The 14,320-nt window shown below is 49.4% G+C and overlaps 1 protein-coding gene across 7 annotated transcripts in view; it reads right to left on the bottom strand.

Annotated features, from left to right (window-relative positions):
• HIVEP3 (HIVEP zinc finger 3) overlaps positions 1-14,320 on the bottom strand; it is a 268,460-nt gene that overhangs the window by 49,521 nt on the left and 204,619 nt on the right. For 6 of the 7 annotated variants that reach the window (XM_053267805.1, XM_053267803.1, XM_053267808.1 and 3 more), the window contains 2 exons: positions 7,792-13,432; positions 4,182-4,327 (listed from right to left, as the gene is read on the bottom strand). In XM_053267805.1, the coding sequence (XP_053123780.1) occupies positions 4,182-4,327; positions 7,792-12,858 (5,213 nt within the window). In that variant the 5' untranslated portion in view covers positions 12,859-13,432. The remainder of the gene's footprint in view (positions 1-4,181; positions 4,328-7,791; positions 13,433-14,320) is intronic. The other variant, XM_053267809.1, reaches the window with a different exon arrangement.

The following is a 14,320-nucleotide window of genomic DNA, read 5'->3' as shown; positions in this document are numbered from 1 at the left end:
GCCCTTTTGCAACGGGGTAGCAAAATGGGAGGGAGCCTTTCAAGCCCTAATTTTGAACAGAGCAGAGGTGAAACTGCTCGTCCAGTCAGAAATGCGTTATTAGTGGGTGTGTTAATGGATTAATGCATTATTAATCCAATGATGTGTTAAGAAACATCATTGGTTGGCAGGGGAGGGTTGCCACTCAGCTGAAAAATCCCATTCAACCTCACTCTTCTCACAGCCTTGTTCAGACAACAGTTCAATGCACATGCCATTTGTATATATTATACACCAAGATAGATCTGTACTGTACACATATCCGGCTATTCACACATTCATCTTCCAATGCGTGGACAGTAGTATACTTTCTATCTGAACCTTGCAATTGAGAGGGCTTGTCCCCAGGTTCACCTTTAAAAGGGATGATCTACAGTGTGTAACAAACAAACAAAAAAACGTTTCTAGGAAGCTGCCTTATACCGAGTCAGACCATTGGTCCATCTAGCTCAGTATTGTCTACACAGATTGGAGAAGCCACTACCAAGGTTGCAGGCAGGAGTTTCTCTCAGCCCTAACTTGGGAGACACTAAGGAGAAAACATGGAACCTTCTGCATGCAAGCACAGGTGCTCTTCCCAGAGCAGCCCCATCCCTTGAGGGGAATATCTTATAGGGCTCACACATGTAGCTTCCTATTCAAATGCAAACCCAAGTGGACCCTGCTTAGCAAAGCGGGAAACTCATGCTTGCTACAAGACCAGCTCTCTTTAAAACTACACATAGGAAGCTTCCACCTACTGAGTCAGACCCTTGATCCACCTAGCTCAGTATTGTCTGCACAGACTGGCAGCGGCTCTCCAAGGTTCCAGGCAGGGTCTCCCCAGCCCTACATGGAGATGCCAGACACTGAGCCTGGGACCTCCTGCATGCCAAGCAGATGCTCTTCCACTGAGCTACGGCCCCATCCCGCCCCAGGCATTCAGGTGTCTGCACATGTGTACAGACACCTGAATATTACACATATAGAATCTTGTCTGAATAGGGCTAAGTCAGGTAATTAAAGCTGCTCAGAATTCCACCTGTGGGAGAGGAAATTAGGAAGTCCTGGAGCCAACACAACTTTGGCCCTTCAGCTGTTGGACTACAACTCCCACAACTCCTACAGTTGTGGTTGGGGACGTTGGGAATTGTAGTCCAGCAACAGCCGGAGGGCTGAAGTTAACAACATAAGAACATAAGCCCTGCTGGGACAGGCCCAAGGCCCATCTAGTCCACTATCCCGCTTCACACAGTGGCCCACCAGCTGCCCCGAGAAGCCCACAGGCAAGAGGGGAGGGCATGCCCTCTCTCCTGCAACTGCTGTTTAGAGGCATCTTGCCTCTGAGGCTGGAGGTGGCCTAGAGCTGCCAGACTAGTAGCCATTCATAGACCGGTCCTCCATGCATTTGTCCAAGCCCCTTTTAAAGCCATCCAAGCTAGTGGCCATCACCACATCCTGTGGCAGAGAATTCCACAGATTGATTATGCATTGTGTGAAAATGTACTTCCTTTTGTTGCAGCCCCTGGCTTAGCCAGCCTCTCTTTATATGTCCTGTGTAAACCTTTCCCCAGTACATGGCCACTGTGGTCATGGGAGGAGTGGAGACAGGCATACAGGCAGGCATATGATCTGGGATGAAGTCTATGCATGATGTGCGTGTGTGCAGAAATGGATCGATATTCCAGCTACTTCCCAGTAAATGCAGCCTAACTCGACTGATCATAAGTGTTTTGCGTGTAATGTTGGCACGTAATGCAGCGGCCTTGCTGTAGCTAAGGCAGGGCTGCTCAAATTCGGGCCTCCTGCAGATGTTGGTCTACAACTCCCATAATCCCTGGCTACTGGACACTGTGGCTGGGAATTATGGGGATCGTAGTCCAAACCGCTGGAGGGCCAAAGCTGAGCAGCCCTGAGCTAAGGAGATTTGGTTGGTGCTTGGACAGGAGATTGCCTGGGGAGCACCATGTATGCTGTCTTGAGTAGGGATGTGCATGAAATGCGATTCGAGTACCAAACCGTTGCACATTCCCCTCACCTTTAACAGGGAGGAGAGAGCAGGTCTATACCTGCTCCTCCTCCGCTCGCTGCCACAGGAAGTTGGGTGGCGCTCTCCCCAGCTATGATCACACACCATGCACAGTGGCCTTGTGCATGCTGGCATTACACGAGAGTAGGTGGGAGACGCCCTGCCGGCGCATGATCACATCTGGGGAAGTGCCGAACATCCTGTGGTGGCGAGCAGAGGAGGAGCAGGCACAGAACTGCTCTCCTCCCTGTTAAAGGTGTGGAGGATGTGCAGCGATTCAGTGCTCGAATCGCGTTTCGTGCATATCCCTAGTCTTGAGTGCTGTGATGAAAGAAGGGCAGGATAGAAAGGAAACAAAGAATGAAAAGCAGAAGCAAGCGCAGCCCTCCTAAGAACAACGGAAGCAGGCTTTGGGGGTTAAGCCAGGGATGCACAGTTTCGGCCCTCCTGCAGAGGCTGGACTACAACTCCCATCATCACCGACTACTGGCCCCTGTGGCAGGGGCTTATGGGAGTTGTAATCCAAAAGCAGCTGGAAGGCTGAAGCGGTGCAACCCTGCTTTAAGCAATGCACCCGTGTGCTGTAGCAAGCATCGTCTTCAGAAGAAGCATTCCCTCTCGCCGGCAAGACAAGGTTGCCTCTTCTCCGACGATTCCTGCCACTTGCAGTTTTTATAGGTATTTGGGTTAAAAAAATAATAAAGGGATTGCCCAGGCTAGTTCATCATGACTAAACACCACTGGAATCAATGCTACAAGTTAGTCACAACCAACTTGAAGCCACTTAATTTCAATGCCGCAGGGCCCCTCAGACCTCAAATGCCCCAGTGGGCCGAAATCCAACTATGCCTTGGTGTGCAGGGACAGAGATACATTTCCAGCAATCAACTGTTCCATTAAAATTGTTACAAATGTTAATGAAAGCGAGGAAGCAAGAGGGTAGGAGTCAGGTGGAGGGGGAAAGCGAGGGGAAAGAGGGGTGGGGTCAGAGGGCTCCAGCCCAGGGGGCAAGGGACATCTGGCCTCAAGTGGCCAATTGCACTCGGCCACTGCCGCTCTTCAGCAAGACAGGCCAAGGGCTCTTCATAGCTCTTGCTGCAGTATCTGGGGGCCACCATAAGAAGTCCCTGTGGGTCAGATCTGGCCCCTGGGCCTTATATTGTGGAGGCATGTTCTATAGGGTTAGGACTGCAAGAAGTGTGTGTGTGTGTGTGTGTGTGTGTGTACGTACATACACACACACACACACACACACACACACACACACACACACACAGAGTGCTGCTTCTCCGCTTTTGTTGCTGCTGCAGCTTCTGTATGCTGTGTTTTATTGTGTATATGCTTTTTTAGAAAATGTACTATTTTTAATATTCAGATTTAATATTTGTACTGTTTGTAACTGTTTAATAGAATTGTATTCCTCTATCGGGCAGCAGCGCGATATCGGAAGGTGCTGAAAGGGATCATCTCATACTGCGTGGGAGGAGGCAATGGGAAACCCCTCCTGTATTCTACCTAAGAAAACCACAGGGCTCTGTGGGCGCCAGGAGTTGACACCAACTCAACGGCACAAGCTTTTCTTTCCTTTACAATTTTAAAGTGTGTTGAACCGCCTTGGGATTATTTTTTAATGAAAGGTGATATATAAATCTAACAATAAATGAATGAAGGGGTAGCACCAGTGTTTCCTGGGACAGGCATTTACAGATGTTGTTGACTACAACTCCCATGATTCCCAACCAGCTACGGATGCTGGGCATTGTAGTCAACAAGATCTGGGGAGCTCTGTTATAGGGAACACTGGGAGGCACCCAGACTAAGTAAGTCATGGGTAAGCCCCAGTGAAATAAATGAGACACGACAAATTTCGGACGCGCTCGTTTCAATGGGGCTTAGTCACAACCAACTTGGATCCTGTCCAACTCTCTCGAATTGCCTGTAGAGTAACACATCTGTGATGTTCAGATCACTGGTGTCAGAGGAATCGTGAGGAGGTGGACAGACCTAAAAAAGAAGTTCATGCCTGACCAATGGTCTTCTAGCTTCAGGGTGACATCTTTCCTTGACCGTGTTGCCTTTGCAAGGGTCCATCAAACAGACACAATGAAAGATGAAGTGAAAAAATAATACTCACCCTCCTTCAAAGATCTTGATTCTGGCTGGTTCCCCTCGCTTGGATACGGGAATGTCATCTTCCGGTTTCCCTCTTTTATCCTCTTCCTTTTCGGGTTTGGTTACGTCTCTTCGACCTTCATTGGGAAGGAGTGAAGGCAGATGAACCTACCTCCCCAAAAGATCAAAGCAATTGTTTATTATTCTTCAAAGGGCTATTACTGAGCACAGAAACCTTGGGCAAGGCCTTTGCAGGGAAAGAAAAAGCCGCATGTGCTGATCCTACAGAAAGGAGCACCAGGCCAAATGTTGTGGTCTCTCGTTTTGGAGCTGGTGCCAAGTATAGTCCACTGGACCTTTAAAGAGCAATGATTACTACATAGGAACAGTACGTTAGTTGACAGGGCATGACAGCACAGCAGTGTTCCCTGTAACAGGAATACCCAGGTGTTGGCTATAACCCCCATAATCCCCAGCCAAAAGCCATTGCAGCTGGGGATGCTGGGAACTGTAGTCAACAACATCTGGGAATCCCTCTTACAGGGGAGACAGCAGCATGACCATTTCCATTTTACAGAGAGAGGACCCAATTAAGGGTATCCCTGGAAAATACTTTTGCAATCTCCAGTCCAGGGAAGATCTTGTGCATTTTAAACACAATTGTGAGATGCACAAAGACCTCCATGCAGAGTATATCCACTCACTGCTAGCTTCAAAGATGGGATGCTCTCCTCAAAACAAGTTGTCTTTGCTAAAGGATGCTGTAAACATCCCCTGCTAACTGGGCAAAGAGGCACCTTTTAAAAGTGGCAATTCTCTTTATTGAGAGAATAGAGCAACTGGCCCTATCCGACCCCAGCACAGCATCCCTCCAGTGGCCATTACTGGTGTCTATCTTATGTTTCTTTTTAGATTGTGAGCCCTTTGGGGACAGGGAGCTATCTTATTCATTTATGTATTTATATTTCTCTCTATGTAAACCGCTTTGGAAACTTGTGTTGAAAAGTGCTATATAAGTATTTGTAGTATATAGTAGTAAAGTATGTCACATTTAGGAGGGCAAAATTGCTTGCTTAAACACTGCTACTGCATTCCAAAGCTAAAGAAAATGCTATGGATTATTGAGAATGATTATAGCGTCTGCAGTGCTTCTAAAGGAAGCTGAACATCAGGATTCCGTCCCCCTGGCTGGACTTCATAGCTTCATCCAGACACTATAAAATTATAAAAAGTCCTGGCCTGGCTGCATCATGCACCACAAACGTGGAGTAGTGGTTAGAGTGTTGGACTAGGATGGGGGAGACCTGAGTTCAAATCCCCATTCAGCCATGATACTTGCTGAGGAGGAGTGCTGGTCTTGTGGTAGCAAGCATGACTTGTCCCCTTAGCTAAGCAGGGTCCACCCTGGTTGCATATGAATGGGAGACTAGAAGTGTGAGCACTGTAAGAAATTCCCCTCAGGGGATGGAGCCGCTCTGGGAGGAGCAGAAGGTTCCAAGTTCCCTCCCTGGCTTCTCCAAGATAGGGCTGCAAGAGATTCCTGCCTGCAACCTTGGAGAAGCTGCTGCCAGTCTGTGAAGACAATAGTGATCTCGATGGACCAATGGTCTGACTCAGTATATGGCAGCTTCCTATGTTCCTATGAGTGACTCTGGGCCAGTCACTTCTCTCTCAGCCTAACCTACATCACAGAGGAGGAGAAACTTAACTAGGGATGGGCCCAGACCGGTCCGGAGGCCATTGAAAAGGCGTGACGTGCGCGCACGCAAAGGATTACTGGGAGTTTTTGTAGAGCAAGATCGGGGAAGGGGCGGCAGGGAGGTATCCTGCCGCCCCAATTACTCATTACATTACGGTGCCAGAGCAGGAACACAGCGGGAGGGGTAAGTAAACCCTCCCGCCGCTCTTAAAGCTACCCCGCCCCCCAGTGCCGGACCGCAGTGTGGTGGTTCCATGCACACCCCTAAACTTAACTATGTACACCGCTCTGGGCTACTTGGAGGAAGAGCGGAATATAAATGTTTAAAAAAAAAAATCAGCATCACACCCCGCCACTCACGCTTATAGCAGGACTTGTCTGAAAGCCCAATGAATGATGGCGGGCACTTCCATGATTGAGAGACTGGATCAATCCAGACTTGTAATCATGAAATCACTGGCCACCACAGGCCGGGCTCTTCCCTCTTCAGACAAGCCCTGCTGTAAGTGTTAGTGGTGTGGTGCGCTGGTGATTGGTGCATCCAGGGTGGGACTTCCTCCCCTTTTCACTCCACTGTACGCGGCAACCGCAGGGGGATTTGAAAACGTCTGGATTAGGCTTCTGACTATCTAACTGAGCAAAGAGGCACCTTTTTAGTGGTTATCCTCTTTGTTGAGCGGGGAGGGGGGAGCAACTGGCCCTCCTGTGGCTGTTGCTGGTGTCTATCTTGCATTTCTTTTTTAGATTGTGAGCCCTTTGGAGACAGGGAGCCATTTTAGCCGTTTTATCTACTTTATGTATATTTAAACTGCTTTGGGAAACTTTTGTTGAAAAGCGGTATATAAATATTTGCTGTGTTTGTCTGTGTTCAAGCAACTCAACCCCGTTTGTTACTTTTTGACCAGATGCGTTCTGACTGGCTGCTATTCAGCAACAGTCTGGTTGGGGTACTTCAGAAGTTCTCATCTGAATTTCTCTCTGGATTGTGGAATTCCAAATTACCTGGAATTCTTGTTTCTGATGGGAACGAAGCAATGGGAACCCGCCCCATATTTTATTTCTCAAAATATTTTTATTTCTGAAAAAACAGACTGGTCACCACAGGTTTCCGTTTCTGCAGTCCATTTTGCCCTCTCTACACTATTGATACACATGGATACATCGATAAAACATGGCAAAAGAGCAATCTTGATGTGTCCATACATACTGTTGCATAAAAATGTGATTGTGTGCTTTGCCCAATGTGCAGGAGCACACATGTGAACAGCAGCACCACAAAGAACAAGGCATGCATACAAGCACATCAAGATGGTATGTTACTACTTTGCCAAAAGCAAAGATTAAAGCGGATATTACACACACAAGAGAACATCTACTATAATAGCATATTTTTACAAAAATCCTTAATTACTATAGATCAGAGCTGGGCACAGTTGGCCCTCCAGCTGTTGTTAAACTACAACTTCCATCACCCACAGCCACAATAGATGATGCGAGTTGTTCAACTACAGCTGGAGGGCCAACTTTGCCCAGCCCTGTGGTAGACAGTATCTAAAACAAGCAAAATGCATTGGTAACAGAATCAGAATTTTTGGACACAGCTTCTGATTCCATTACCAATGTACCCCTTGTGGTGCAAAAAACACACACGTGCTGACGTGCCATCTGGGTGTGCCTGATTCCGTCACCCTTGGAATCACCTATAGGCGCATGTACAATATTTGTTTGTTTGTTTTTAAATGCTCAAAGGTAGATCACACAATGCAGGTTTATAGCGGGCCAAGGAAATTAGTGCTCTGGCAAGCCCCCTTGGGTGAAATGCTCACCAACACAAGGATGCTGAAATAAACCAGTTCTTAGAAGTATGGCAGCATCTCTTTCAAAGCCTGACCCACAAACAGGCGAGGGCAAAAGGAAAATCGTCTTTCCTTACCTCTGACATTTTGGGATTCCGGGAACTCGAGGGCACCAGCCTCCCTGTCTCTGGACGTGGAGCAGTAGCCATGGTGTAGGTTTCTTTGCTCACCTTTTGCTTGGAGCGCAAGAGCGAGAGGGCTGCTTTAGTGGACACACCAGGGAGGTTGGGGTTATACAAACTAATGCACCAGCCAGCATACACTGAGGACCTTCGGTCAACTTGCTGGATGTGATTTGGCTTTGTGTAATTCAAATAGCACCAACTGACATTCGTAGTTGTATGGAGACTGGGGAACTGAAGTACCTTCTTACTATCTGTACCATCTTGAGGCTTCTTCAAGCTTTGAGTAGCCTCAGAAGGCAGCGCTGCGCTTGGAGAATTCGCTGCTGGGAGCTCCACTGGATCTTGGGAATCTTCCTTCTTCACCGCCTGCGGAGAATCCTTCCTTCTAAACTGCTTGCTGGCCAGCTGCTTGTATTCCTCTTGCACCTCAAAACCTGGGGCCTTGGAGCGTGCCAAGGTTGGTCGCAAAGCATTCTGGGCTTCCTGGGGCTCTGGCTGCTCGGAGGATATGACGGGAGGCGTTTCTGCCTTGGCAGAACCGACCCTTTGATTGTGCTTCTTCTCCTCCTCTGTTGCTCTGGAGGTGGCCACCACTTCCAACTTCTCCTCCGTTTCCGAGAACTCTTCCTCCTTCACCCTTTTCTGTTGCTGAGTTTCCATGGTGAGCTCCAAGCTCCCAGCAGGAGACAGCATCCGCTTGCTTCCCCCGATGGTCGATGGGCTTCCTTCTAGGCCCAAGATGCTTTCCGAAGTGGAGCTGAGGGGAATGTCCAATTTTCTTTTGGACAATGACAATGGCAGTCTCAGATACGGAGTTTGGAACAAAGTCTTCTGTTCCTCTGTGATCATTTGCGCCAAATCCAGACCGATCCCGTGGACGTTTGCGGTGCAGACCAAAGTACCCTTCGTTTGGTAATCATCAAATTTTGGCAGGATGATAGAGGAAGCGCTGCAGTGGGACTGAGTGACCAGGATTTGAGAAAGGGTGGTGTACATTGCGCTGCCGTAGGATGGCATGTGAGTCTGGATGCGAACAGGGACGACGAGGGACACGACGGGGTCTGAACGTGCGGGCATGACCATCTGAGAGATGGAGACGGCGGCTGAGGAGCTGGCTGGGCGCGTCAAAATGTGCAATCTGCTCTCGGAGCTGTAGTCTGCAGATGGAGAGTAGCTGGGACTTCCTGTCAGTGGTGAGAGACTGGACTTGAGTTGGGGCAAATGGGCACCAATATCACTAGGCAACTGGAGAGCAAGCTGGGACTGGACGGGCAGAAAAAAGGCAGACGGGAGTGGTGGGGAGCTTGGGTAGTGGACGGGGACCAGGGACGGGCTTTGCCTGAGCGGCACATCAACTGGGTGTGACATCAGCGGAGGGGCAAGGTGAAGCTGCCCAGAGTGGAGCAATGCTTCTTGTAGAGGAAGTGCTGGGCTCGAAAACATAGAATGAGGGATCTGTGGAATGGCATATTGGGCAGAGAAAATGTCTGTCATGGCCTGGGTGGAGAAGAGCTCAACAGACTGTCCTGGCTGTGGCAAAAGGTGCTGGAACGGCAAGAGGGAGATCTGTGGGGCCATATACTGCTTTTCATGAAGGGTTAACTGTGGGGCAGGGTGGTAGAACACCTCCAGAGCTTCGGTGTAGGGATGGGCGTACTTGGGCTCCGGGCAGTCTTTCGGTTGACCTTTGTCAGCTGGATAGCTGCCATGAGAAGAAGACGACATAGATGAAGAGGACGAGGATGGCGGAGGCTGCTGGTGGGGCAAGCTTGCAGTGGCAGATTTGCTCGACATCTGCAGTTCCTCGGTTTCAGTCCCTCCTTGGGGGGCAGGGTCAGGGTCATGCTCTGGGTGCCGGGTCAGAGATGCCTGTCTAACCAGAAAGCATTTCCTCCGCTCTTGCAGAGCCGAAGTCGGTGGCGGACGAGAGGTGGAAGCAGAGGAGGATGACAAACTCCCATAGTCAAATGATTTGCTGCGGGTCTCCGACATCGGAGAGGAGTGTGAGATGTTGGGTGTCTGCTCGGAGGCAGATCTTCGCATTTCTCGGGAAGGGTGAGGTTGGTGGTGATGGTGGCTCGGTACAGTGAGCATGTGTGGGCCGATGCCCAGGGTTTTTGGATGGGATTCTGATGACTGAGAAGCAGCTTCCTCTCGCTCAAAGGAAGTTGAGCGGCTGGAGGCATGGGAAAGACTGCTTTCTTGACTTGGACTCCTGACAGACTCAAAACTAGACTCTCCAGAAGACTGAGCCATTTCTGCAAGCCGTAGCCTCTTCTTTTTGGGTGGCAATTTCTCTGCAGGTACTTGGGAGAGAGAGTGACTTCTCTGTGGCCACTGGAACTCCTCTGTCTTCTCTGGTTCTTTTGGGGGAGGTTCAGGCTCCATTTCTGGCCTGTCAGGCTCTTCAGTTACCAGAATCTCAGGGACTTGGATGTTGGGTTGACGCACAAGCTTGGGCTGCAGGGAATGGGATGGCCGTCCATGCTGGGCTGCTGGTTGAGATGAAAATGGTGATAAGAGCTTTTCTTCTCCTTCTAAGCCACTCAGCTGTTCTATGGAGTCGGACTTCTCAAAGGAACTAGTATGCTGGATTACAGAGATCTCCTTCGAGGTGGTTCTCCTCTCCTTGCTTTCAGTACCAAAAGATGATTTTGCAGTCCGTGGGTGGAAGCTAACGCTAACGTCAGAAAGTGGCATTGATCTACTGGGTTCTGCTGGTGACTTGATGGACTCGGAAGTCAAGTTCAAGGCCACATCAGTGGGTTTCAAACTAGTAAACTGACTGGCTGGCCCAGTGCTGGATGAGGAAGTTTCAGTCAACTCAAAAGCTGGGGGGTCCTCATCATCACCAAGACTCTTTTCTTTACGCCTTTTCCTCAGTGGAGTTAGCTCTAAACTAGACCCCAGCTTATAATGCATCATCTGAGGCCAAGGATCAGACTCCACAGAACCTCTCTCAGCCTCTGACGAGGTATGAGAACTGGAAGAACGAGGCTTGGAGATCTGGAGTTCAGAACAATAGTATTTTTTGTGGGCTTCATAGTTATCCCTCTTCTTGTACCGAGCACCACAAACATTGCACTCATACATAAACCCCTTCACTTTTGGGCCTTTCCTGGACTTTTTGGTAAGCTCACTCTCCTTGGTTTCCTGTTCCTCAGGAGGTTTGGAAATTGTCTCTTTGCTCACTGTGCTCACCTCCTCTGAACTGTACTCCACCCCAAAAGGCAACTCAATGGCCGGTTGCCGCTTTAGCATCCGTGGGTGGGAAGACACCTGACCACGGCTTACGACCTCCGACTCCGAGATGTGGTCATCAAAAGAATAACTGCCTCTGAAGGTATGAGAGGAACTCATAGTGCATGCAGCTGAAGGCATAGAGTGGCTTCTTAGGAGAGGCACTGTCTCTGTGGCACTGTGGGATTGCTGGAGCGAAAGCAACGATTGTTCAGGCTTTGTTTTTTCAAGGTGAGATGAGAATGACTTTGACGATTCAAATTGGCCGCTGGAGCCAGATTTGAGTTCTAGCGGGAAGGGTTCTCGGTACATACCAGACTTTGGAGATTCAATGCTGCTCCGTCTAGACAAAGAACTTCTCCTAGGCTTAACGCTATCTATTTCACTGGTATCAACGACAGCTTCATTAATGGTAATCAGCTTGGTGATATGTTCTATCACCTGCGTTCTGGGCACGGACAAAGGGACTGTGCTGAGCTTCTCTTCAGCTGACACCTGCGGAAATTCCTGGGTGGTTGCTGCAGCCAACATGGTGGTCCGTTGGCCAATCCTCCCACATTTACCCAAAATGATCTCGGCGTACGATTTTGCATTGGTGTTTGGGGGGCTGATTTGCTGCTCTGCGCTTTCCGACCGTGAGAAATAGCCCGATTCGGTGCTCCCTTTGCTGCCAGGGCTAAGGAAAGCCTGCTCCTCAATCACCTTCTTTCTCTCACTTAGCCGAAGAGCAAGCTTCTGTTTGATGGTATGGGTTTCTTCAGCTTTATGACTCTGGGCATGCTCTGAAGCTGGCTCCACAAATGGACTGCTCTCCTCGAGGGACTGAGACATGCTGGAATGGGAGAAGGAGCAGCTCTCTTGACTCGACCCTTGGCTTCCTGCCCCATACAGCATGGCTTGCTTCTGCCTGGGCAACAGTTCTACTAAATGGCTCGATGAGGTCCGTGTCTCCTCCTCTGAATCTGTGCTCTCTCCTTCAGTTGGCTCTTCAAATTCCTCCCCGACCATCTTCTCCATTTCCAGGCTGGAAGGATACAGTTCTGTCCCGCTTCCCGAAGCCAGCCCAGCTTTGATCCTGTGAGCATGAGACTTCCTGTGTTTATACAAATTGCTCTTGGTTTTGAAGGAAAAGCCGCACGGAATGCATGGATACGGCCGCTCCCCCGTGTGTGACCGGATGTGTTTCTGGAGCACGCTCGGCTTTGCGCAAGGTCGGCTACAGTACTGGCAAATGTATTTGCCCGGTTTCTGGGGCTTCTTCTCCTTCTTGTGGCCTTCTTCAGACGGCTTTAAGGAAACCTGCGAAGTGCGAGGGGCGTAGACCTTGGGAACGGAGGGCATGTCCTCTTCTGCGACAATGGAGGTGCGGGAAGGTAAGAGCTGACTATGACCGGAATGAAGCCCAGTGGGTGGAAATGAACCAGAGGAACCTGCTCGCCCTGGATCAACTAGCTGCCATGTGGGCCCTTCGAGGACATGTTCCTGTTTCCTGGGAGGCATGAATGCTGGTGATATAGAGTGCCGCTGAAGCTGGCCAGCATGGGGTGGGTGTTCAAAAGAGGAATGCTTGGATTGGGTTTGTCCTGCCTTCTCCTGACCCTCTTCCCTTGAAAAATGCTGCTGGGATGCCACTTCCTGGTGGGGAGAACCTTGCAAAGGAGCAGAGCTGCCTGGATAGGACGACGAAATACTGGCTTGGAATGCCTCCCCTTTGACCAGCCTCTTCCTTGGACCTTCCTCGCCCTTCTTTGTGCTCTTCTGGCTTTGTTCAGGATCCATGACCTTAGAAAAAGGGGGGCGGCAGGTGAAAGATGCTATTTGGGGAATGTTTGGGCAGGTTTCATTTACAAAGAAGGAAGGTCTCCTCCACAGATTCCCTGTGCTGCCTGCATTTGCTGTAAAGCTGGAGCTGCCAAGAAATGGTTGTTGATTCAAGAGTTTCAAAAGTGTCAATAGTTCCTATTGGATTCAGGAAGGGGGGTGGGGAAGAAGCTTGCAGGTCAACAGAGTTCACATTGGTAATGCATGGCAAGCTACTTCAAAGAGGGAACACTTTCCAAAACTTTTAGTCCAAATATTTTCCTTGCGAACTTTGCCGGGGCTTTAAACCGTGCCATTTCCATGTAGTTGACAGTGGCAAGCCTTCAAAGAGGAGAAGCAACTCTCAAAGTGTCTCTCCCTTTCTCTTATGCAAAGCTTTGTAAACCTGAGACTCCAGTGCTCATCTCATAACCATCTTTTCTCCTTGGCTTGGATTCTGATGCTCAAGGGTCGATGTGTAGGTTCCTCTCTGCAACTGCCTGTCCTCCCCGTTGGGTGTTCAGAGACCTTTGAAAAATCACTGCTCACATTTCTGTAAGGGAGAGAGAGAAACATGCAGAATTACTGCACTTCATACTCATCGGGGTTGTTCACATGACAGTTAATTGGGTAGGACCAGCATCCTACTCAGCTTCGGGAGCTGTATACACTCCTGAATTTTGATCGTAGGACAAGCATCCTACCCAGCAACCCAAATTTCGACCATGTGTGAGCAAACAATTAGGTAGGATGAGTGGGAAGTGATCATGCGTGAGACTGGAGTTGGGGAGGATAGCTTTTCCTCCCACCTTGTTAAAATGCTGGGTACAAGAGCAAAGTCCTAGCCAGCTCCTCTCTCACACGATCACTCCCCACCATGACCTACCTAGTCGTTTGCTCACATACAATCGGAAACAGGAGGCTAGATGGGATGCTCGTCCTACCCTACCCAATTAATAGTTGTGTGAACAGCCCTATCGTGTTTTAAGCAATCTGGCCTTAACTTCGGCAAAAACATTTTGGAGCTCACCATAAACTGTTAAAAATGCCCTTCTATCAAATTACTGAAGGACGCTTCTTTTCTTTGTGCCCATCATGAAGACTGGTAGAAGAACACCTGAAGCTCGGGATGTGCACAAAACTGCTTTGCCCAGTTCAGTTCAAATCTGGATTCGAACTAGACTGGGCATGTTCATTTTTGGCACCCCCAAGCAGGGCCCGGTTCGGCTTGAGCTCTAACTGGCTCAGCTCAAAGATTCAACCTCGAGCTGGGCCTGATTCGGTTCGAGGTAGAGTCGAACCGGCCAAGCCAGTTTTGGGGCCCAATTGGAGGATGGCAGGGAGGGGTGATAAAAATGAGTTTTAAAAGTAATGATTCATCACCATCGCCACGTGCAGAGGGCCAAAATGGCCCCAAAATGAGACTCAGGAGGAGCCACTG

The sequence above is a fragment of the Hemicordylus capensis genome, chromosome 7, assembly GCF_027244095.1.
Source record: "Hemicordylus capensis ecotype Gifberg chromosome 7, rHemCap1.1.pri, whole genome shotgun sequence".
NCBI lineage: Eukaryota > Metazoa > Chordata > Lepidosauria > Squamata > Cordylidae > Hemicordylus > Hemicordylus capensis.
Note: the sequence above shows the minus strand (reverse complement) of the source record. Positions and strands in the feature narration are given on the sequence as shown.